Raw genomic sequence first — 26784 nt, forward strand, 5'->3', positions numbered from 1 at the left:
CTGCAATGGATATTGCATTACCAAACAATAAAAATGAAAATAAAACATAAAATAGTTTAAAGTACAATATAACATAAAAAACAATAAAAAGGATGATCATTTCTGGCCTGAGTTTAGGTCTGTAGGTTGTCCATCATGTCGTGTGTCTTGGGCAAGTACAGCCTGGCAGCTCCCATCCCTTTCCAGACCGTTTTTTTTTCGGGTTGGGGTTTGCCCCAAACTTAAAACAGATAGCACTGGGTTCCATGGTATCAACTGGCAAGAGAGGCCTCGTGATCTGACTTTTTGTACATTAAAGATACAAATTCAACTCAAACTAATATCACACAAACATTCTCCATTCTTGCAGGGACAAATTTCTTCCCAAAACACATGAGTTTGGATTGCAGAAAGTGTTATTATAAGCAACTTAGTGTTAGCTTGGCGTTAGCTTAGCGTTGGCGGCGTACTTCAGCATTAAACATACAAAACTAACACCACACAAACATTCTCCATACTTAGCCAGACAATTGTCTTCCAAGAAAATCTCAACTCTCAGCAGTAACTTGAAATTATCCTAGCGTTAGCATGGCGTCAGGTCAGCGTTAGTGTCAGGTCAGCAATAGCATAGGTTTAGCTTAGCGTTTGCCACAAATCCTTGCGAAGAGTCTGCATGTATAACTAACACAAACGGTTCTCTAAACTTCCAAAGAAAAATGTAAGTTCGCCCAAAGTTCAGGATGCCAAGAATAGAAGAACAACAGGCAGACTCAGGCAGGAGATCAAGAACATCAAGGCTAAAAATTGATATGTAGGCACGATGCCTAAATTATCTGTTCCAGGTAAAGTCATGTGCGGGTGATGAAAAACAGGTGTCTTGTTTTCCAGTTTGTCTACCTGTTGGAGACCTGTGGAGAACAGTGGCGTGCTGGATTTTTTTTTTTATTTCTGATATTGTCTTGTTGCTTTCATATTGACCACTAAATGTTCATGTAATGTTAAGACTTATTTCCTTGATGAATGAAATAAGTCTTCATTAAAAAAAAAACACATAGCTCAACAGTTAAAGGTAATGACAATTATTCATTTTAAACAAGGTAAAAAATTATCAAATATATTGCCATTATATAATACAGAACTGAAATCACTTGCCTCTTCGCGCTAGGTAATACAGTGCATCATTTGTCCCCCATCGCGTATTACTGCGAGCAGTGGCCGGCAGAGCGCATTTTGTTGGGCCTTTTGAATCTTTTAGTCCACCAAAATGTGAACCGCACTCATGGAGCTGCAATTCATTATCCGCGATAATAATTTACTTTTGTTGAAACTACCTTGTGTATTTTCGCAGGTCGCGGGGCAGGGGTTAAGGCGAAAAATGAGGGATTATTGTTTCACAGGTGTCAAACATGCGGCCCGCAGGCTAGTTTGGGCCAAGGGTTTTAATCCTAGCGGCAAGTCAACATGAGATTTTTCCAGTACCATTGAAAGACGGATTTCAGCGCTGATAAAAAAAAAACAGGAGTCTAAACGTAGTTTCTAATCCCATCTCTGGTCCCAACCTTATTTCGAAAACCTAAAATTGGTTTAAAACCTTTACATGCAGCCGAAAGCCTAGGTCTTGTCCCTAGCTCTTCACCTAACTCTGGCTATAACCCTAGCCCTAACACTGTTTCGAACCGTAAACCTAGCTCTAAACCTAAATTAAAATTTGAACATTTTAAAGGATTTCATGTATTTGTACAAATCCCAGCTGGTTTTGTTAATAATACCACCCTCTTTTTGAGCACCCCTTGTTCCCTCACATGTGTGTCAATTATAGCCCTCAAGATGGTAGTTTAAGACCCCTGCCTTAATATAAAGGTTAAAGGGAGTGTATTACGTTCCCAACAGATGTCGCTGTATTTTGTCGTGCCACTGAAAACAAGTGCTTTAGGCACAACGGAAGAAGCTCAAAGTGACCAAAACACACCATGTTTCTAATGAGAAAAGAGACATGAATTAAAGAAAAAAAAAGAAAATAATAGAAAGAAAAAAAAGAGAAAAAAGAAAAAAAGACAAAAAGAAATAAGAGAAAAATTGCATATTTTTGTTTTTGTCTTTTTTCTCTATAAATTCTCTCTTGTCTTTTTCCTTTTTTTTCCTCCATTTGACATTTTTTTGCTTTCTTTCCCCCTCCTTTTCTTTTTATTCCCACTTTTTCCCCTCCTCTTTTTCTTATTTGTTCTTCCCTATTTTTTCTTCCTTTTCGAAAAAAATCTCTTCCTCTTCATTTAGTCTTTTTTTGAGAAAAGCAGGCAAAATCTTTAAGAAAAATGATGTTTTTGCTCTCTTTCAGTCTCCATAGTTTTTAGTCTTCCTCATTTTTGGTTGCACTACACATGACAGCCGATAAATATAACACACTGTCCCCTTAAGACCAGCGAAATCTTTTTATCAGTGCTGTTTTTGTAGAAAACCTCATTTGGCCCACCCTCACCTGGACCCTAGCTTCAGCAACCCCAACTTAATTGACCCTTTCCATGTTATGTTATTTGAGTGAATTCATTTTCAATTGAAAGAAAAAGTCAGTAAAGAACGTGAGGTAAATATTGTTTTTAATTAACAAACATCAGTCAGGGAACTGACATTTGTCTTGGGAAGGGCCTATAAAGCACAATGCACACAATGTGTAGCTGTAGGGGGAAGTCATAAGGTAGACGGGAGGGGGGGGGTCATAATTATCAGTTACACATAGCGCCCCCTGTATTTCCGGAGCGGGATACTCTAAAGAACATACAGATCAGGATCTTAAGTCTACGGTACAAAAAAAACTTAGCAGCGACATGTTAAATATCAGAGGGGCGAACAAAGTAGTTTTTCCTTTAGAAAAAAGTCACAGTATCCTTTACGCATTTGTTAAAAAGGTTAAAACAGTTCTAGGCGTCCTCAAAGCTCCTCACCACATCCGCCCTTGGTATACTTAACATAAAAAGACGCCACAAAAATAGACATCGTTCTCCCACCGTAATCGCCGAGTACACCAACGGGTTAAAAAAACAACAACACTTATTTTCCACCAAAATAAGACACCGTTATGTTAGTTCAGCTATCTAGACAGATTATGTCTTTTTTTAATACAAAAATAAGGACAAATATAAATTAATATATATTAAAAGAATTGTTACATGGGTAGGTGGGGGGATCTACGTAATAAGTACAGGTATTTATGATATAATAAATACTCATGACTGGGGAGTACGGCATAGTGCAGGGGTCACCAACGTGGAGCCCATGGGCCCCTAAGAACAGATGAGTAGGCTGCGAACTGGTTTTGAAAAAAGCTCAATGATGGGTAATTGTGATTTTCTAGCTAGCACGTGGTGCCCCCTAATGACAGCTGAGGTGCCCATGGACCTGTTCAGAAAATAGCTCACTATTAGGTCGTTGTGATTTTCTAGGAAAATTATTCTTTGCGTGGTTGATTGAGTCTATTTAACCCTATTTCCTTGCTATTTTCTGTGTCTAAGAAGTAAAAACTGCTGCTGCCAAAATGGATTCTTATATTGGGCATTCAGTGCAATTGATAGAATATATTCTACCAGAAGAGTTGAAAATAATAAAAAAAGCTTGCCTGGAAAACACATATATCCATTTATTGAAAATGTTTTATCTAATTTTCTGTGTGATTATGCTGAATTAAATGGTATAATAAAAATATGTATATATTTTTGCATTCCCCGCAACCCAGTGAGAATAACTGGCGCAGAAAATGAAAGGATGGATTCTACATTTATTTTCAGATTATTTTTTTTATTACATGTTCATGATTAGTTCTCTTGCGTGATGAGATATGATTTATATAACATAAAATGAGATGATTTGAAAAATGTGAAAAGTGTTTAGACTGTCAAGCGACCAAGATAAGCACTGGCTTTTCCCCCTTCAGCCCTTTTTCCTGTTTGTTTTGTCAATTGTTTATCAAATTTGTTGACTTTGAATTCAATCAATAATTAACCTGGTAATAACATAGTAACAACTAGTAATAAGCTGATACTTTGCTATTTTAGATATCAAAATCAAAGTTGGTGCCATTTGCCTTGAAAGAAGCTCCCAGCTTGAAAAAGGTTGGAGACCCTTGAACTAACATGTGAAATCATTGTTATGTCTTTAAATACAAGCTAAATTTTTCCAAAATTACAGTATCTTTCAAATTGGCCGATAACTTATATACACTAGACCTTCGGGATATGGCACCCACCTTTCAGGGTTTTCACTTTTCAATGGGTTTTTTTCAGCTTTTTCCCCATGATACAACATCAACAACAAACTATTTTGTGATTGCTAAAACTCAGTGTTCGTGCAAGTTACATCTCCAGGATTGTCTGCGATTGGTTGACTTCTGACATACTGAAAACTGTGATATGTTTTTGGATAAACTACCCCCCATATTGCCTCTGTCTCTCTTCAGAATCTCATGTGATTCACTAAGACTTTGCAAGTCAGCAATACATGACTGTATTTTTGGTACTGTATCTATTAGTTATGGGTTCCTAGGCTTGCGGTGATGCTAAAGGGAGAAGCAAAAAAAGGATTACCATAGAAACAAAGCTTGGGGTTTTCAAGAAATAAGGGCTGATTATTTTAGAATATTAGACGATTAAAGCAAGGAAATCTTTTAAGGGCATGACAATCTTCGCAAGTGGAGGTTTTAAAGTTTTTGTTTTATTCGCTGTCTAGTGCCCTGGAGGCATCCATTCGCTAACTCCACTGTACCAGCTCAAGTCATGTCAGACCAGAAGTATATATATATATATATATATATATATATATATATATATATATATATATATATATATATATATATATATATATATATATATATATATATATATATATATATATATATATATATATATACATACCGTAAATTCCGGACTATAAGCCGCTACTTTTTTCCCAAACGTTCAACCCTGCGGCTTATTCAGTGATGTGGCCAATTTATGTAATTTTTCTAACAGCCGCCAGCGGCGCTCGAGTACAAAAGATAAGATTTAGACCGGTGGAATATATGCGCCGAGGAAGACTGCAACTTCTTAGCTTGTGCACAGTTTAAATTAGCTGGACATATCCTCACCATGTAAATTGCAATAAGAAAGGCACATGACGCAGCTTTCAAGCTAAAAGCAATCGAGCAGTCCGATTAAGAAGGAAACAGAGCTACTGTGGTTTCTGGACTGTGTACTTTATATTCAGTTAAAATCGCGAGATTCAAAGTCGGGTTTGGGTTAATTTTGTGATTATGTTTTATGTTTTAATGTGGGCGCATGCGGCTTATGTACAGGTGCGGCTTGTGTAAGTACAAAAACGGTTATCCTCTTAAAATGTGGTGGGTGCGGCTTATAATCAGGTGCGCTCTATAGTCCGGAATTTACGGTGTGTGTGTATATATATATATATGTTTTTTTTTTATGTGTACAATTATTTGCAATGTGATTTAATCATATAAATGTATACAACACACACAATGCTAGCATCAGTGTGAATAGCTGTAAATTATTTACCATTAACTTCTGAAGTGATGCTAATGGCTAAAGTGAATTTAGCCACAAAAGCTACCAGCTAATGCAGTCAGCATCTGTATGAGTGAAAATATGCTCCTGTGGTTAGTCTGTGCCTTGCCTTTGTGTATTTGTTTTACAACATTGTATGTGAGTTTGTGTATTTGACGTTCCGAAATGTTAGGTAGGGATAAATGTTTCTTATTGTACATTGAATATTTTTATACAGTCCTTTCAGTTGCATTTCAGTGTCTGCTATACAATTAAATTTTATTTTGATTTATTAAGTAGTACTTACTATATACTATTTTGTGATTTTTGTTTCTGAAGTACTGGGGTATCAGGAGCATATTTACCTAGGTCTTTATCCCCCACTATACAGCATTACCACACCTCAGAACGGACTAAAGTGTTATCCTGGGGGTCTATTGTATATATAGATCAGGTGTCTGTAACGTGGTGCTCGCAGGCCCCCTAAGGACAGTTGAGGTGCACGCGGACCTGTTCTGAAAATAACCAGTGCTAGATCATTGTGTTTTTTCTAGTATTTTTTTTTTAATTTTGTATTGGTTGACTGAGTCTATTTAACCCTATGTAATAATTAAGATGGTAGTAACATGATAAATTGTTATCTTGGAATTACAAACAAATAAATTCCAGTTCCCGGGCTTTATGGACAAAAAAATTACTCAAGTATTAATAATTTTTAGGCAATTAATTAAGAGTAAAATATGTTAATATATTAAACAATATTAATCATTTATCTTTGTATTGATTTATTTTACAGGAAATACAATTAAATTCAAATTTTTGAGTTATATTAAGCAAAAAACAAAACATTTTTAGCCACCTATTTTGCTACACGCTTTGTAACTAGTTATTGTCCTACATTTGTAGCTATTTAGAAAGCTATCTAGCTAGTTTTTTTTAGATTTTTCTATGCTATCTAGCTAACATTTTATCTTTTTTGCTAGTTATCAAGCAAAATTTTGGCCTCCTTTCTAACTAGATATCTAACTTTCCTTTTCGGCTATATAGTTGTGTTTTTACTTTTTTTGCTAGCTAGCAAGTCATTTAGCTTTTTTTTCTTTCGAAATTCTTATCAAACTGGGAGCTTTTGAGCTCATTAGTAACAAAAAGTAGCTCTCACCTTAAAAAGGGTTGGAGACCCCTGATGTAGATCATTTAGTGCCCTTATAAAAGACGGGGTTAACCATACATCTAAAAATAACAAGCTGACAATAACATATTAATGACACAAGTTATTTCAGAAATGCTTATCAAACCCGTAACTCTTTGCGCTAATCAGAAACCCAAAATGTAGCTTTAAAAAAGTTGGTGACCCCTGCTAAAGTGTATAGAACCCGGAAGGGAAAAAAACCCTCGTCTCTAAGAGTATTTTTCAGTAGCTGTATGAAAAAGTTTTAAAGATTGCGTACACACACAGTCTCTTTCTTTGTCTTCAGGTGGACGCCACAAACGTGTGAAAATCCTCCGGGGAATCAAAGGAAAAGGGAAAAACGTTTTTTTAGTCTTTCTCGTCATAAAAAATAAGTCTGTTTTTTGTACTTTACAATTCCACATCCCGACCGAGGAGAAAATCAGTCCAAAGGAGAGAAATGCCGACGTTTCTTTTTTTGTTCTTTGCCAGGGTTTTTTAAAAACGGATGGAAGGTGAGGATGGGAAGCGATTAAGGCGAAGGGGGCGGGTACACAAAACGTCTTTTTTTGTCTTTTTTTTCTCTATGCTGGACACTTTGTACAGCCGCACTTGACAATTTTCTCCATTTCGTGTACGAAAGAAGATCCGTCGGTGCACTGAAAGGTGTATTTCCTGCGTTTGCTGCGAAGGGGGGTGCAGCAGCTAACTTGTCTTTGGGCGCCTTCTGTGCAGCTGCCTCTGCAAACTAAGCGTGAGATCTTCTCCTGGGTTTGGCACGCCGCGTAGCCTTGCTGCTTCTGGTAGACGTCTCGGACCCGTTCGCCTCTGCAGGCCACCTCTGAAGAAGAAAACAGTCAATTAACCTTATGCTGAGAGATACATTTTTTTCTTCATTAAATGCAAATAAATGAATGAAGAGACAGACAGACAGATAGAGTGGTATTTGGTCAACCACTAATTATGCAAGTTGTCCCACTAGAAAATATTAGAGCGGTCTGTTATTATCAACATAGGCAAACCTCAGCCTTGTGAGTAAATGGTGGATAAAAAAACCCTGAAAAAAACATTGTTTCATTCAAAAAAAAAAAATATTTGCAAAACATGATTAAAAATAAGTATTTGGTAAATTCCAAAAGTTTATCTCAATACTTTGCTATGTGCCCTTTGTTGGCAATAACGGAGGAAAAACTGTTTTCTGTAACTCTTCACAAGTTTTTTACACCCTGTACCTGGTATTTCGGCCCATTCCTTTATACAGTTATCCTTTAGTGCAGTGATATTTCAGAAACTTGTTGGGCAACACAGACATTCAACATGGCGGCGCGCATGGATGCTATTGCGGCTAGTTGCTCTCCAGCTAATCTTCTATTTATTGCCGTTCTCTTGTCTTTTTTGCTTTCTTTTTTGGACACATGCGTGGCCAAAAATACTTAGAGTAGGGATGAACTTATTCGGTTGGGTGGGCGTCTAAATTTCGACTTTTCGGGCACTTTTTACACCGCCTATGATATACCGAGCGAACTTCAAAGAGATCCGGCATCCTTGTGGACAACTATTCCTCCGAATAAACGACGACAACGGCGCAGTAACGACAGAAAACAGAAGCGTGGTTGCCGTGCGGGTAGATGTGTGAAGCGTGCGAAGTCAAAGGAGCAAGAAGGACGCGAGGATGTGACTAATTCCACCATTTATTCCTCGCCGGACAACCGACGCTTTAAAATCAACGCTCACGAACGGCCCCAACGGCAACATCTTTTGACGATCTCTACAAAGACTACAAAGACTTCAGTTAAGTCAAATGATTCAGCAAAGCTAAAATTTGGTATTTTAAATATTAGATCGCTTGCTCCTAAAGCTTTATTTGTTGATAAAGTTATTTGTGATTATAAACTTAACTGTATTGGTCTTTGTGAAACTTGGTTATGAGTATTTAGCGCTAAATTATGCTTCACCCCCTGACTACGCGAGTAGCCATGTAGCACGCATGTTGAAAAAGGGTGGCGGTGTCGCGCTCATTTCTGAAAAAACGCTCAAATTTAATCCTCGTACCTCTAATAATTACAAGGCGTTTGAGGCTCTTGTGATGCGGTCCTCTCTATTGTCAATTTATGTAATAACTATCTATCGCGCACCTGGGCCATACACAACTTTCTTGGACGAATTTGCTGAACTTTAGTCTGAACTAGTAACCTATGCAGACAAAATTATAATTATGGGGGACTTTAACATTCATATGATCTCCCCACTCAGTTCACTTACTATTGCGTTTAAGTCTCTAATTGATGCATTTCGTTTTAATCAACAGGTTGATTTGCCAACCCATAAAGATGGAAACACGCTAGACTTGGTTCTGACTCGAGGAGTTTTAACCTCAAACATTATGGTGTTACCGTGTACTACCGCTATCTCGGATCATTATTTAGTTACATTTGAGGTGCTAGCTAAATGTAGTGTTAAAAAAGCTGAAGGATTTAGCGGACGCAATATAAGCACTGGCACAGTTTCTGAGCTCTTTGAACTCCTTCCTGGAGCAGTTGTGTCCTTTCCTTCATACAATGGCTCGATTGACTCACTCATGAATGAGTTCAATACTACCCTGACTAGTGTCCTGGATTCAATAGCGCCCATAAAGCAAAAATCACGTCCTAAAAGACGCACGCCTTGGTTTACTGATGAAACTAGAACCCTTAAACAAGAATGCAGGAAATTGGAAAGAAAATGGTGAGCTACCAAGCTCGAGGTTTTCCATCAAACCTGGTGTGACAGTTTGTTAAAGTATAAAGCGGCCCTTGCCTCCGCAAAATCGGCCTACCTTTCGAAGGTGATTGCGTCTCAAAAGAACAATCCCAAAGTCCTTTTTGACACTGTAGCATCGCTTACAAGGCAACAGACTATCGCAGATAGTTCGACGCACTCTGCTCATGACTTAATGGTCTTCTTTACTAAGAAGATTCAATGCATACAGGAAGAAATTGCTAATGAAATTATTAATACCACACATATTAAAGGGCTGAAATCTACAGATGCACGACAGGGTGGCTGTCCAGGGAAATTGTCCAGTTTTAGTGAACTGTCACTTGATGATCTCAAACAGGTGGTGAATGCGGCCAAACCGACAACTTGCCAGTTCGACCCGCTCCGAGGTTCACTTATTAAAAGTCTTTTTGGCGTCCTTGGACCTTCAGTTCTAAATATTATAAACATATCACTCTCCTCAGGTGTAGTTCCAGCAGCTTTTAAGTCCGCCGTTATTAAACCCACACTGGAACGACCCAACCTTGATCCAAAAATCTTAAGTAATTATAGACCTGTGTCAAACCTACCTTTCCTTTCTAAAGCACTTGAAAAAGTAGTGGCACAGCAACTGAATGATTTCATATCCGAGAATAACCTTTTTGAATCTATGCAATCAGGATTCAGGGCTAACCACTCTACTGAGACAGCTCTGATCAAGGTAACAAATGATCTCCTACTGGCAATGGATTCTGGCGCTTCATCACTTTTGCTGCTGCTGGATCTTAGTGCTGCTTTTGACACAGTGCACCACAATTTCCTACTAGAACGGTTGGAAAAATGGATTGGTCTCACAGGAACCGTTCTCTCGTGGTTTAGATCGTACCTCTTAGATAGGAGGCACTGTGTTAAATATGGGGAAATGACATCTGAGCCCTTTAATGTTACCTGTGGTGTTCCGCAGGGTTCAGTGCTTGGCCCCCTTCTTTTCAGCATTTACATGCTTCCATTAGGTGATATTATTCGCAAGTACAATATCAGCTTCCACTGCTACGCAAACGACACTCAACTATATCTTCCGTTGGTGGAATCTCCCACACTAAACTGTGGAAATTTGGAGGCTTGCCTCATTGAGATAAAAGAGTGGATGTCACTCAATTTCTTGCGTCTTAACTCTGAAAATTCCGAAATGTTAGTCATTGGTCCATCTAAATGCCGTGACTTATTCTCAAAAACTGCTGTGAACATTGACAAATGTCACATCACACAGAGTGACTCAGTTAAAAATTTAGGTGTCATATTTGACCCTGATCTATCCTTTGAAATGCATGTAAAGAAAATTACTAGAACCGCTTTCTTCCATCTTCGTAACAGTGCTAAAATCCGTTCAATACTGTCTCAGTCGGATGCTGAAATTATAATTCATGCGTTTGTTACCTCCCGTCTCGATTACTGTAATGCACTACTCTGTGGTCTCCCGAAGTCTAGAATCAAGTCTCTTCAGCTGGTACAAAATGCCGCAGCGAGGCTTTTAACTAGGACAAAAAAGTACGATCACATAACACCGATTTTGGCTAACCTGCATTGGCTCCCAGTTAGCCTTAGATGTGATTTCAAGGTTCTCTTAGTCTCATCTCATCTCATCAGCTGCACCGCTTATCCTCAGTAGGGTCGCGGGGGTGCTGAAGCCCATCCCAGCAATCATCGGGCAGTGGGCAGGGGACACCCTGAACTGGTTGCCAGCCAATCGCAGGGTTCTCTTAGTACTATACAAAATCATACATGGACTTGCTCCCTCTTATTTTTCAGATCTGATTTGCCCCTATGTCCCGGTCCGAAGCCTACGATCTGAGAGTGCCGGTCTTCTGGTGATCCCAAGAGCAAAGAAGTGTTCTGCTGGTTTGAGAGCGTTCTCCATCCGGGCACCGGTGCTGTGGAATGCCCTCCCCCTGAGATCAGATCTGCAACCTCAGTGGAAACGTTTAAATCTAAGCTTAAAACTCACTTCTACTCCATAGCATATAATACATATAATACTCTTCTTGTCAGCTGAAAAATAGTCTGTGTAATATAGTGTAATAATCTGTGAAGCCCTTTGAGACTCTTCGTGATTTAGGGCTATACAAATAAAAATGACTTGACTTGACTTTCAACTCCTTCCATAGATTTTCTATGGGGTTAAGAACTGGAGACTGAATAGGCCACTCCAGGACCTTAAAATGCTTCTTATGAAGCCACTCCTTTGTTGCCCTGGCTGTAGGTTCAGGATCTTTGTTATGCTGAAAGACCCAGCCACATCCCGTCTTAAATGCCCTTGTTGATAAAAAGAGATTTTCACTCAAAATCTCTCGATACATAGCCCCATTGTTCTGGTCTCTGAGAATAACCCCTAAGCATGATGTTGTCACCCTCATGCTTAACAGTGGGTGTGTTCTTCTGATACAATGTATTCTTTCTCCTCCAAACACAAAAACCTGTGTTTCTACCAAAAAGTTATTTTATGTTATTTTCTCACCATAACACATTCTTCCAGTCCTCTTCCGGATCATAAATAAATATTGATGAATAGCATTTACATTTTCAATTCAAAATAAAATAACTAAAGTAATCCATTAGACTAGTAAAAATATCACAGATATTTGAGCAAGACATATTCTTGTTGTAGTGATCTATACTTTTTGTATGAACATTTTATATCTACAATTTTGGGCTTGTGATTGAGAAATATATTCGTTTTTTTTTTAAATATAAAACAGTCTTCAAATGACCTAAATTATTTCACGTCAGAAAAAAAACATGGTGAATAAAACAGATGCAAGGAGAGAAAAAAATCATACAATGTGGTCTCACCTGAGTCACCCCTCGGGTGGGATTAATTGGAAGTTCGGGTAAAGCTGATTCCGAAAAGCAAGGGATAAGAAGGGTTAATGCAGAAACGAGAAAAATTGTTAGACCAACACATACAAGTTGAACGAGCAGTTGAAATGGATTTTCTTAAGAAAGTTATTTCATGGATAGACAATAAAAGTAAACCAGGCCGATTATCTGTATTGCCATTTGGGAATTTCAGTATCTGCATTTTTATTTATTCAAAGGGCACGTTTAAAACTGGGCTATTAAAGCTCAGACACAGCTGAACCTCTCTCCTTCCCTTCTATCTCAGATGCTACTCACCCCACGCCCTCTGATTGGATAATTGACCAGAGGTAGAGCAACTGCAGGAAGAATAACGTAAGAGTGGAGTTAACAGCAGCAGCTATTCTAACACCTGAGTCCCAACATGCATGTAAATCAAGACCAAATATTAAAAAGTCCGTGCGGTGGTAAAAAAAGTGTGTATGTGATTAAGAGATGGCACAAAGTGTAGTTGACTTGTTTTGGGAACCACATTTAGGTGGACAGATGTATTAACTCTTATTACATTTATTTTTTATTACATCTTAACATTTGACTGTGTTTCCAGCCCGCCAATGGTAGCCAGAGAGCACCATGGAACTGATGGCCTCATTGGGCGGACCGAGGACTGTAGTATTTAAGGGCAACATTGACAGATACTCATTGTCAGATAGTTGAATGTCAAGCCTACGTGAACTGTGCTCAAGAAAGCTTACAACAGTTTGCTGCTTTTTAGAATAATTTTTGGACTGAGTTTTTTTCCCACAGATTTTCCATTCCCCTCCTCAATGAAGTGTCCTTCCTTGCTTCTTTCTCCCCATTAAAGTCTATAAAATCTAACACGTGTATCTGCATTTGATTGTCTCCACGGAACATAAAAATTTGTTTGTCATTTAAGCGTGCGTGCTTGTGGTTGAGAGAGAGATTAAAATAAGGCCAATGTGGAAGGCTGAGTCATAATCTGGTAGCATAACATGTATTTGTCAATGTGGCTCTACAACAGGAGTGCCCACACTTTTTAAATCACCAGTTGAAATGTTGATGCACTTTTTGTTTTAAAGGGACACTGTGCAGTATTTAGTGCCCTCTAGTGGTACAAAAACTTTCATTCAGAAAACCGCCCCAACCACCCCCCCCCCCCAAAACAAAAAACAAACAAAAAAAAGTTTGATATGAATACTGGGCGAAAATACATTGACTTGAATGTTCATTTTTATAAAAAAATAATAGGACGAAAATTGTTTTTTTTTTTACATAGTGGAATACCTACTTAGCTAGTCACCGCGTTTGTATGCCGTCTTGTTGCTTCAGAAAAGTTTCAGAAACTTATTATTATTATAAGTTTATTTGAATTCATTAAAAAAATCTTTGTTTCTTTTTGCATTATCAAAGATTTCTTACGCCAATTTTTAAGCTTTTACAGCAAATGAATGTCCGCTCCAAATATCGGTTATTGCCCTTCTTTTCATGCTAATAATTGGTATCTGCCCTGAAAAACTCATGTTGGTCAAGCCTTAATAAGTAATAAGTATATTGCCGGTTACCTTTATCGCAGGCCTCTCCGGTGTAGCCGCCATTACACTCGCAGTATGCTTTTCCCAGTCCGGACACTCTGCATCTGCCTTTTTTGCAGCGAGAAGGGCTGCAGGCGGTGCTGCTTGCTTCCTGGTCCTGCTCATCGCATAGAACGCCGCTAAATCCCGGCTGGCAGCGGCAGGAATACGAGTATGAGTTGATGGCTAGGCACGTGCCGTGAATACACCTGCAGAAAACCCCACAATATGTTAGCTAAGTTTCAAAATGTCTTGTGTTAAAAGAATGGGTAAATGGTGAATTTAAAAAAAAATGTATATTTTGAATTCAATTGTCTTTATTGTCATTGATGCAGTGTAACATTTTATGTAACTTGATTAGACATGGAGCTCCAAGGTAAACAAACATAGTAAAGAGTTTAAAGAGAAAATAAGATATTCGCAAAGTAGTGCTTAGAGACTGGCCTCCAGTGTAATCATAGTGCAAGGAAAAAATAGTGCATGGTTACAATTGTACAATAAAAAGTAGTCCGAAAGCATTTATCATCAACAAAAAGTCCCAAATAAATCACGTACTAATCTTTCAAGTACAATTGTTCCAATTTCTATAATGATTTTTCAAGATTATATATTTATAATAAAAACACATTTTTCAAATAAGGAACGAATGATACAACTAAGGGCAGCACGGCGGGGCAGTGGTTAGCTCGTATGCGGCACAGTTCTGAGGTCATGAGATCGAACCTACTGTATGGAGTTTGCATGTTCTCCCCTTGTTTGCGTGGGTTTCCTCTGGGCACTCCGGTTTTCTCCCACATTTCAAAAACATGCATTTGAGGTTTATTGGCCCGTCCAAATTGTCCCTAGGTGTGAATGAGCGAATAAGTTGTCTGTCTCTGAGTGCCCTGCGACTGGCTGGCAACCAGTTCAGGGTGTCCCCTGCCCACTGCCCGGAGATAGCTGGGATGGGCTCCAGCGCCCCCGCGACCCTACTGAGGATAAGCGGTGCAGATAATGGATGGATGAATCATACAACTAATTTCTCTCGTTTAGATAATTTTTCTTATTTCAAATGTGACGTTTCTCATTTTTTAGAAGAATGTGGCAAAATCGGCTACAAAAGAATCTGAGAAAATTTTTCATTTTATGTATTAGTTTCCAAGATACTTACTTGTTGCCATCACAGGGGTTGTTGACTTGCTGGTCGCAAATCGTGCCCGTCCATCCCGGGTGGCAAGTGCAGGTGAAGCCCCGATGTCCGGTGGGGTGGCAGTCGCCCTGGACGCAAGCGCCCTTCTGGCAGGGTTGGCACCCAGGCTCCACCCCTCGAACCAGCCGGCGACCATCGGTGCTCTGCGAGGTCCCTGGGTCCACACCCACCCCTGGGTCCGAACCGGCCCCCAGGTCCTGCAGCTTTCCGTTGATATAGAGGTTGCGTAGGCAGCCGTGGAAGCTGCTCCCGTTGCGCCCGCCAGAGCTGTGCTGAATGGCTGACAGGCTGCCGGACGACGAGGTGAGTTCGGGCATGCCTGGAAAAAGAAGATTGACCAATCCATCAAGACAAATGTACAACTTTTAAAAAATATATAATATTTAACAATTTCAAGGGTAGCTCAGTTCAATGTAACTCTGTTCTTTTCTTTTTTTCCATTTCTTTTTTTCCATTTTCACCCATTTTTATAACACCAGACCTTTTGGATAGTTTTTTCGCCCTTTTTTTAAACTGAAAAAAACCTCTCCTTTCATAAAGACCGGCAAACTTTTTTCATCTTATAAAATTGAACCGTTTCTAAGGCATGTTTTGTACAATATTACACGATTTATGACCTAATTTCTGTTTAAAACAATCTGAGTGTTGTTTAAAGGAAATTAAAGAGTCGTTTCGAAGAAATGTAAATTTTTTACTGAGTCATTTCAACTGGTAATTCTGTATATTTAATTCCCTAAAAAATCTTAACACATTGAAAATGTTTTGTCGGCCCCTCATTATGGTATTTTTCCCACCATACGTCATCAACAACAATTATTTTGCGTGCATAAAAGCTTACATTATTCAAACTTTGGAGTGTAAATGCATAAGCAATTTTGTTTTTTTAAGTTTTGCTCAAGTTGTGTCCTCACCTCCCAGGTAAAGCGGTGAGTCAATGTTGAGCGTAGACAGTTTTCCGATGGAGTTGATGGACTTGGGTGCACCGCCATCAATAGACAAAGACAAAGTTTGGTCTGCCGCGAGCAACTCCACCGCGTGAAAACTTCCGTCGTTCACTGTCTCCACGCTGAAATACAAATGCTGACATCATCACGTATGCAAGAATTGCGTTACTGGAATCCTTTTGTCAATTCAGCATGTACCTGTATATTGCGGAGGGCGGGTAAGAGCCGGTATCGTAGCTGACCCGAAGGCGTCCCCGATAAAGCTCCATTGCAATGTGATCGTTGTCGCCTTTATATAATAACACGCCGCTGTCCTCATCTGTAGCAATCTGAAAACACAAGCGGATTTGAATTATGAATTTTTGAATGCTAGTCAACTAGTAATCCGAAGAGCCAAGAAGGATTCCATAGGGAGAGCATTCTCAGTCCTGGCACAGAGGCAGACAACGTACATGGTCAAGAACAAATATATCGACACATCAATCCAGAAAGGTGGCATCCCAGGTTTCGGTGTAGTGGAATGCTGGGTGATTGTTGTGCACCCTCAAGGGTTAAATTCCAGCTACCGCAGCCTATCGATGCAGAGTTTGCATGTTCCGTGCCTGCATGCGTTTCCTCTGGTGTTCTCCCACGTTCCAAAAACATGCATGGCAGGTTAATTGGCCGGTCAAAATTGTCCCTAGGCGTGGAAAAGCAATATAGTTGTATGTCCCTGTATGTGTGCTCTGTGATTGGCTGGCAACCAGTTGAGGGTGTCCCCTGCCCACTGCCCAAAGATGGCTGGAATAGAGTAAGGATTGTAGGGATTTTTCTAGCTTTAATTTTGAAAATTGTTAGGATTGAAACGAATAATTTTTTACTGCAATCAATCAGTATGTACATTTTTTTTCTCTGAATGATGCTAGAATTTCCTACACTGACAATAAAATAAAATTATGTTATTACGTTTTTTGAGTTCTGATATGAATTACTATTTCAAAGAAAAATGATTCAATGAACCACACCGATTGAAATAGACACACAATTTATTAACACGGAGAATTAATGATAGGAAAAAAAAGTAGAGGAAGGCGCCAGAGATTATGGGAGTTTTCGATCGCTGACAGTAACTAGCACAACAAGAAAGTCGATTTGGGGAGATTCCCTTGTACAGGAAAAAAAAACTCTTATTCCCAAGAACCAGCAAACATGGTGTGAAACCGTCCTCTTACTTGTTTTTGCGGAGAGACTTGGTCTCGTGCTACATATGGCCTACGTGCCGAACTCAAGGCCGCAGTGCAGGCCCGCACGGCCGCTTCACGAGGTCGAGACGCAACGAGTCAGCCAGCCAGGTGGGAAAAAAGTGAGCGAACTGTCGATCCGCTCCTCTTTTTATATGGAACAGGGATGCTTGACCTGGTTATGCCTCTATGGGCGTGGTCTTAGATATCTGATACTTGCAGTATCAGGAGACAGTGTTTGAAGTTGCAAAACTTGTTAGAAAGCCAAAGAAGTGAAAAATTTGCGTAATGTTCTGTACTTGAGAATGTCCCTACACTCAACGTAGTTACGTACGGTGAGAATTTTTTTTACCAATCAGGGATCAGAATGGAGATTTTCATTTTCAGCTGAAATAGCCAGGGTCCAGGGGGCGGAGCATTTATCTTATTTGCTATGTGAAAATTGCACTAGAATGAATTAAATCCAACAAAACAGAAACCATGTATTTTTTTCAGTTTTAAGATGTTTAAAACAATTGGGGGATTACAATGTTACAACCATCACCATTGTTGTTGTGTTTTGATGATGAAGATGGACCTTGTATTTAGATACTAATCAACAATATATATGAAAATATATACATTAATAACCATTCATCATTAATTTGAAAATAGAATGCACAAACTGAACATGCTTAAAGAAAATACATGTGATAAATTTTGTTTATCCTGTTCTAAATATTGAATAAACACAAAAGATAAAATCATTTCATAAATAAATAGATTTATAAATACCTCAGATTGGGATTTTCTGTCACACAGGGGAACCAGTGGTTGACTGCTGCTAGTATTTGAAGTGGAAGGATTTGGAACGGCCAATAATGTTGAACCGGTGGTGTTACTGTTAGTTTCACTGCCGATTTTAAATGCGGATCCGAGTGCATAATTTGATCGCCGGCAAGCTATTTTTGCTTTGTGCTTGTTCATTTTAGCATGATCGATCAGTGCCACACAACCTCGCGTACCATAATTGATCAGATCGACACAGTATAGACACTTTGCTTTCCCTGGAACATCACACTTTGCGATGAACTGGCTCAAAGTTTCTGTAACTTCCTCGATCTTTGCGCCGATTTTAACGTTTACTGTGACAGTCTTCTCCAGCCATGACCACTTAAATTTATTCTTGATTCCTTTATCAATCTCGGAGACAAAAGCCTCGTCTTCTTTTCTTAGTATTTTCATATTTACTTTTTCAAACACTCATTTCACCGCTTGAAAAGACCGGAAGGAGCGCCATGTTTGAGAAAGCCAATGCTCTGAACAAAAGCTCCGCTGATTGGTTATCAGCGAACCTATCGACCAATGGTAGGAGTCGATCTATTTGTTAGCTAAACCACGTTGTGTGTTATAGATCTAATGCGCTGCGCTTCTTTTTGCCGATTTTTCTCGCGATCTCTAACTGCTAACTTGGGGTGATGAAACAGTCACGTATCATACCTCACCCCCCCCAAAATATTTTCTCATCGAATTTAGACGATATACGGTAATGACCTTTGGGGTTCAAAAACAGCGGAAATCCGCGGATCCGCGGAAAATTCTGATCCCTGACCAATACATTGCCTTGGATGTTTTGATTACATTCAAAACTTCAAGTTATCAAATTTTATTATGGCACATGGTGATCTGGAATGTTCGGTAACTGTCCAAAAGTGAGTTATCATTTTTGTGCTGGGCTTATTTGCTTTACAATAACATATATATATATATACATATATATATGTAACGGGTGTAATAATAACTTTTGTTTTATTGAAATTCCTGCTGAAATATGTGTATAGTTTTTGGTAAGTGTCCTGCAATGATGAGTCCAATAGTGCCACCTGCTGGTATTGGGTAGGGTTTGGTTTTGGCTTCTGACATGTGACGGGGGCGGGGTTTGTTGGCAGTCTACAGAGAGAGCTGCCAACGGTAAGACATATCTTTTGGTGCTCCACAAAAAAAGGTAATTTCAAACATTATAACCACAGCTGACCACCACAAGTTGCTCGTCGTCTGTGGCAGGATTTCTTTCTTGTCTCTGGTTTCCCTCGGCGTATCCACTCTGATCAGGGAGCCAATTTTGAGAGCAAACTAATCAAAGAGCTTCTAGAGATGGCAGGGGTGCAGAAATCCCATACGACTCAGTACCACCCCATGGTATCGCAGAACGATTTAACCCAACATTGGGAGATATGATCAAAACCCTTCCCCCTCAGCCCAAAGCAAAGTGGCCACAAATGCTGCAGCAGCTCACCTTCTGCTACAACTACACAGAGCATGAGACAACAGGGTTTGCACCATTCTACCTAGTGTTTGGGAGGATCCCTCGTCTCCCTGTCGATGTCATGTTTCAACATGCTAGTACCAATGATGCTGTTGTCAGCTACTCTGACTTTGTAACCCATCTGAAGAAGGATCTACATGTTGCTGCTCAGATTGTACGAAGGAATACTCTCAGAGAACAGACTCGCCATGCCAAGCTGTACAACCGTAGGGCCAAAGGATCACCCCTCGTTGTGGGAGACCGGGTGTTGATCGCCAACAGAGGTGTCCCAGAGAAACCCAAGGTTGCAGATATGTGGGAGTCGACCCCGTATGAAGTCATATCAGTCAAGCCTGATCTCAATGTCTATAGAGTCAAAGATTGCCTGACGGGCAAAGAGAAGGTAGTTCACAGGAATTTGCTGCTCTCTGTTAGCTTCGTGCCCAGTGAGAGAGATCTGGCCAGCGTATCTGAACACTCAGGGTGTGACGCTGCTATGCACGGAAGTGATGTATGCCCTGATGTACCTGACGCGGTCGAAGACAGTGATGTCTGTACAGTAAACTGGGTGATACAGTCAGGTGAAAAGCAAGTTCATTCAGAGGTGGAGGATAACTCACTCGACAGTAGATCTGATGCCCAGTCTGACTCTCTCACAGTCGATACATCCAGTCAAAGAAGTCAGCACATCCCCGAACAAGATGTTGATCATACTGCAATTGACAATGCGAAAAACCCATCACGGTGCTCTGAAAACATGATCCTTTTTGTATGGGCCCTCCAGACACTGTCCTCCGAGACGAGACCCCATTGAACACTAACCCCCCGGACATTGTCTCCCCTGATACTGACTGTTTAGACTTGACTGTCCCAGGCCCTCAAGCTCAGGTTATTTGTGCTCAACCTAGCCGTTATGATCTTAGGGTCCGCCAGTCCATCAGGCCTCCCAGTCGTCTTATTTGTCAGATGAATGACCAGTTGGTAGGTGACAATTCTGTGTCCGCAATATCTGCTAGTTCCTTGTTTAAGTTCTTTAGAGATGCACTTTCAGTTTGAGTAACAAAGATAGAGCAAGAAACAAGAATTGTGCCTATGTGAGTACTTGAAACTACAGGAACAATGTTTTATATTTCAGAGATGTAACAGGCATCTTTAAATCTGTGCTTAGTTAGGAGTTTGATCGCCTCCTTTCTTTTCACACTCCTTTTTGGGAGAGATTTAGAACTGACATGCACTTCAGTTTGTTCCTTGTAATACTGTACCAGTTTTTGTGTCCTTTTTTTTTCATCAGTATTTTGCACTTTTATGTAACGGTTGAAATAATAACTTTTGTTTTATTGAAATTCCTGCTGAAATATTTGTATAGTTTTTGGTAAGTGTCCTGCAATGATGAGTCCAATAGTGCCACCTGCTGGTATTGGGTAGGGTTTGGTTTTGGCTTCTGACATGTGACCGGTAGGCGGGGTTTGTTGGCAGTCTACAGAGAGAGCTGCCAACGGTAAGACACATCTTTTGGTGCTCCACAAAAAAAGTTAATTTTAAACATTATAACCACAGCTGACAAATCTCTCAACATGCACAGTAATGTGATTGATGTTGTCAAGCTAGTTGGATTTATTTTCGTTCTGTTTCTGTTGTACTGAAATGGTAATTCCCCTTGTAGAGATCAAAGAGATCAAAGCCAGCAGAGAAGCTAATGTTGTGACTCATTTTATTTGCAGGTAAATTGTATCTGTTTTTATCCTCATTATTGTTCTTCTTTCTATTTTCTCATATATATAAAAAGGATGATGTTGGTTAAAATTCAGACTAAAGAAAAATATGTTAAATTCATTGTAAACGTTAAAAAAAAACACTTTACGATCTCTTGTTAAAAGTATCTTGTTCAAATGGATGTAAAAATGTATTGTGATATTCTAAAATGTATTTCATGTAAATTGAAAATAAAGCTCTTTGATGTACTTTGGGCAGTCTACAGAGAGGACTGCCAACAAGATCAGAGAGATCAAAGCCAGCAGAGGAGCTTATGTTGTGACTCATTTCATTTGCAGAAACTGTAATAAAAACCTCATCATCCAGTCCAGCGTGAATGTGGATCTTTGGTGGGACAGATACACTGCGATTACATATATATATATATATATATATATATATACATACACATACATATATATACATACATTTCATGTGGGGTAGCAAACCCATTCCCAAAAAACGGCCTGGAGAGGGATGGGCGCCACCAGCCTGTACTTGCCAAAGACACACCACAGGAAGTGGTGCCCCTATGACCCTAATGCTCAAGGCAGGAGTGTCCAAACCTTTCAGAAAAGGGGCCAGATTTAGTAAACTGAAAATGTGTGCAGATCGAATTTCGTTGACCATTTTTATGAGACAGTCTTTAATAAATTCACTCTTTGTAAAAGGTTTGCAGTGGTTGGTGATCAGTGTTGCGACCTTGTAGTTTGACTTTATATATATATATATATATATATATATATATATATATATATATATATATATATATATATATACACACATATATATATATACACATATATACACACACACACACATATATATATATATATATATATATATATATATATATATATATATATATATATATATATATATATATATATATATATATATATATATATATATATATATATATATGGAGTATATACATATACAGTGTACAGTTTGTTGATCCACCTTGGGCAGCAAATATAGCCTCAAGTCTTTTTGAATATGATCCCACAAGTTTAGCACACCTATCTTTCTATCTTTGCAATACGTCTCAAGCTCAATCAAATTGGATGGGAGCGTTTGTGCACAGCCATTTTCAGATCTCTCCAGAGATGTTCGATCGGATTCAAGTCTGGACTCTGGCTGAGCCACCCCAGGACATTCTCGGAGTGGTTCTGAAGCCAATCTTTTGAGATCTTGGCTGTGAGCTTTGGGTCGTTGTCCTGCTGAAAAATGAACCTTCGCCCCAGCCTGAGGTCAAGAGCGCTCTGGAGCAGGTTTTCATCCAGGATATCTCTTTATATTGCTGCATTCATTTTTCCTTCTATCCTGACTTGTCTGCCAGTTCCTGCTGCTGAAAAACATCCCCACAGCATGATGCTGCCACCAGCATGCTTCACTGTAGGGATGGTATTGGCCTGGTGATGAGCGCTGCCTGGTTTCCTCCAAACATGGCGCCTGGCATTCACACCAAAGAGTTCAATCTTTGTCTCATCAGACCAGAGAATTTTGTTTCTCAAGGTCTGAGAGTCATTCAGGTGCTTTTTGGCAAATTCCAGACGGGCTTCCACGTTCCTTTTACAAAGGAGTGGCTTTCGTCTGGATTCTCTACCATACAGGCCTGATTGGTGGATTGCTGCAGAGATGGTTGTCCTTTTGGAAGGCTCTCCTCTCTCCACAGAGGAACGCTGGAGCTCTGACAGAGTGACCATCGGGTTCTTGGTCACCTCCCTGACTAAGGCCCTTCTTCCCCGATCGCTCAGTTTAGAAGGCCGGCCAGCTCTAGGAAGAGTCCTGGTGGTTCCAAATGTCTTCCATTTAAGAATAATGGAGGCCACTGTGCTCATTGGGACCTTCAAAGCAGCAGAAATTTTTCTGTATCCTTCCCCAGATTTGTGCCTCAAGACAATCCTGTCTCGCAGGTCTACAGACAGTTCTTTTGACTTCATGCTTGGTGTTTGTGCTCTGACATGCACACTCAACTGTGGGACCTAATATAGACAGGTGTGTGCCTTTCCAAATCATGTCCAATCAACTGAATTTACTGCAGGTGGACTCCAATTAAGCTGTAGAAAGATCTCAAGGATGATCAGTGGAAAAAAGATGCACCTGAGCTCAATTTTGAGCTTCATGGCAAAGGCTGTGAATACTTATGTAATTGTGATTTCTTGGTTTTCTATTTTTAATAAATAAAAAAAAAAAAAAAAAAAAAAAAAAAAAAAACTTTTTCACATTGTCATAATGGAGTATTTTTTGTAGATTTTTGAGATAAGAGATTAAATTAATACAATTTGGAATGAGGCTGTAACATAACAAAATGTGGAAAAAGTGAAGCGCTGTGAATACTTTCCGGATGCACTGTATACAGGACGTACTTTTTGTGACTAATAAGTGCAAAAGGCACACAGTTTGATATGCATTTCTAAAATTATCATGTAACTACTATGTTGTTACTATGGTACTGCCAGGTTCATTTTTGAAAGTAGGGTTAAATAGACACAGTCAACCCTAAACAAATCATTTTAGTAGAGAATCACAATGACCATGCACTGTGAGCTATTATGAGAACAGGTCCACGGGCATCCAAGGTATCCTCAGGGGGCACCCTGGTGCTAGCGCGCACCACGTTGGAGACCCGTGATCCAAGTAATACCTTCCATAAACACAAGGGCACTTTGCTTGCAAAATAACATTTTCTTGCAAGAATACTGAACTTGTGCATGAACTTTGAAAGAAAATGTCAGCGCCCGATCTTTCCAGTGTAGTGATCACATGATTTTGGTCACCATGGCGATCGCGGACATGCACAAAACATCATCCCTCTCTGCCCCCTCTAGAAAAAAGAAAGCTTTGAAGTCCAACGCAAATTTTTTTAAGCCAATGCGCCCCCCGACTGTAAATAGTTGCCCACTTCTGGTATATATAAATATATGAAAAATTGGTCCCTACCTGCAGGCTGATGTTGGTGCGTGAAGACACGAGATTTGATGGAAGTTGCAGGTAAGATTTTTGGTCTACGAAGTTGACGCTGACCAGCGTTTCACAGTGCTGTCCCTGGTAGCCTCGGAGACATTGGCATCGGGGGTCGGACCCCACTACCATGCACTGGGCCCCGTTCAGGCACTCATGGTTGTCGCAGGGGCTTGTGCGGGGGAGCACCATTGGCGGGGAAAGATCGCACAATAAACCACTGCAAAATCACAGCAGTCAGATGTCATTGTAGTGAAATAATATTCCCCCCCCCCAAAAAAAAAAAAATTATAAAAATTGTTTTACAAAAATCCAATAAAATCAGGTGTTACTGTACTCATTTTAAATAATAATTTGCTTATTTTACTATTGTTGATTTTAGTTTTTAATCGTAGTAAAAAAATATAAAATATTAAAACATATTTAAAATTTAAAGTAAAAATACTACATTATGATTCTCATTTAAAGTAACATTTTTCTTTTTTTAACAATATTTCTCAGTTTTTTATTTTAACAAAATACATAATTTGAAGAAAAATAAAGTGAACATTAAGTAATGTCAGCTCATCGGTTTGATCGATTTGCTTATTTCAAGTAATATGTCTTTAATTTCATTATCAGTATTTTTACTTCTTATTGCAGTAAAATAATATAAAAAATAGAACATAACACAATATTATAAAACTTATAAAAATTCTGTGTAACTGGCAGAATATTTAGCTAATTTTCAAGTAACTATTATTTATTACTAAAGTAGTCAAGTCATAACATTTATTATATTTATATATTTACATAAATATCTATATACCTAGCCACTCCTTTGCACATCTGTTCTCCTCTGGACTATCGTACTCCAGTGTTATTGTTATTGTATAGTGACTTGTTTACCTGACTGCCCATTTTGCATTTCTGGTTAGCTGCTCCTCTTGCACTCTTTGCACTACTGTATAATACTATACATAGCTATAATTTTTTAGTATATTATTAGTACTTCTATACTCCAACTCAATACAACATTTATTTATATCTGTACATTCAAGGAAACTGTGCGGGTCAGATGTATCGACATTTCGTTCTGTATACACGTGTACAAGAATGACAATAAAGTATATCTGAATCTGAATATCTATATATCTATCTATCTATCTATCTATCTATATACCGTATTTTCCGCACTATAAGGCGCACCGGGTTATAGGGCGCACCCCGAAAAAATAGTTTTTGTTCCTATATTTGACATACATAAGACGCACCGGATTATAAGGCGCTACAATGGGAACGTCGACAAAACAGTCAGATAGTTCAGTCAAACTTATTACCCCCTTAACATTCCCAAAGCTTGCAAAGAAGCAAAACGTGTCGTAGACACGTGCGGATGCGGTGTCCGTACGATGTCACTCAAATGCATCGTTCCTAATATCATTCGGAAGGTTAAAGTCTTGGGATTCAAGAAATGCCAACCATTCCTTAGTTTCTATTTTCTTTTTCGCTCTCAACTTTACTGTGCATATGACAATAAACATTTGGAATTGAGTTTAATTTAAAAATAGACACTCCATTCCATCCATTATCTGCACCGCTTATCACAGAAACATCAAGTTCAGTCTGAAACAAGATACAGGGAAAATATATAGCCGGAGTAGCTCACCGAAGTCGTTGTGTTCAATAATAATGTGCAACCATGGTCCTCTTATATCCGTGAGTGTAGTAAATCCAGGAGAGTAAAATATTTACAAATACAGTACAGAATAGTAAAATACTGTCATCTCTATGGCGTAGTTCTACCCAACATGATATTCACAGTCATCTTTTTCGGCCAATTGCAGGCTCTGTTTTGTCCCTTTAGCCTATGCCAGCCTGTAAATGATAAAAAGGATCCGCCCCTTTACCTCCGAATAACTTTAGCCAATAGTGATCGATTCAAATGATGATTGACACATTGGTTAGCCAATGAAACGCCGGTAAATAAATCCCAGCATACACCGCGGACTACTTGGCGTTGGGGGAAAATCTAGTCGGCGGCTGCTGCATTAGTTGCAAGACTCTGCGACTTAATATTGATCCATAAATAAGGCGCACTGTATTATAAGGCGCATGGTCAGCTTTTGAAAAAAAAAAAAAAAAGGCTTTTAGGTGCGCCTTATAGTGCGGAAAATACGGTATCTATCCATCTATATATCTATATATATCTATATATAGACATCTATATATCTATATCTATATATCTATATGTATCTATATCTATATATCTCATCTCATCTCATTAGCCGTACCGCTTATCCTCAGTAGGGTCGCGGGGGGCTGGAGCCATGAACTGTGCCGCACAAGCGCTAACCACTGCGCCGCCGTGCTGCCCATATATATATATATATATATATATATATATATATATATATATATATATATATATATATATATATATATATATATATATATACTGGACTGTCTCAGAAAATTAGAATATTGTGATAAAGTTCTTTATTTTCTGTAATGCAAATAAAAAAACAAAAATGTCATACATTCTGGATTCATTACACATCAACTGAACTATTTCAAGCCTTTTATTATT

The 26784-nt window shown here is 39.0% G+C and overlaps 1 protein-coding gene across 6 annotated transcripts in view; it reads right to left on the bottom strand.

Annotated features, from left to right (window-relative positions):
* Positions 1–4835: 4835 nt before the first annotated feature.
* The window catches only part of slit2 (slit homolog 2 (Drosophila)), a 213211-nt gene continuing 191262 nt past the window's right edge, over positions 4836–26784 (bottom strand). For 4 of the 6 annotated variants that reach the window (XM_088342792.1, XM_088342790.1, XM_088342791.1 and 1 more), the window contains 6 exons: positions 24195–24435; positions 16191–16321; positions 15960–16114; positions 15010–15367; positions 13851–14068; positions 4843–7516 (listed from right to left, as the gene is read on the bottom strand). In XM_088342792.1, the coding sequence (XP_088198918.1) occupies positions 7260–7516; positions 13851–14068; positions 15010–15367; positions 15960–16114; positions 16191–16321; positions 24195–24435 (1360 nt within the window). In that variant the 3' untranslated portion in view covers positions 4843–7259. Of the gene's footprint in view, positions 7517–12261; positions 12306–13850; positions 14069–15009; positions 15368–15959; positions 16115–16190; positions 16322–24194; positions 24436–26784 lie in introns of all 6 variants that reach the window. The other 2 variants (XM_088342793.1, XM_088342794.1) reach the window with 2 other exon arrangements.

This window comes from Urocampus carinirostris, chromosome 8, assembly GCF_059441175.1.
Source record: "Urocampus carinirostris isolate Australia breed hairy pipefish chromosome 8, RoL_Ucar_1.0, whole genome shotgun sequence".
Lineage (NCBI taxonomy): Eukaryota > Metazoa > Chordata > Actinopteri > Syngnathiformes > Syngnathidae > Urocampus > Urocampus carinirostris.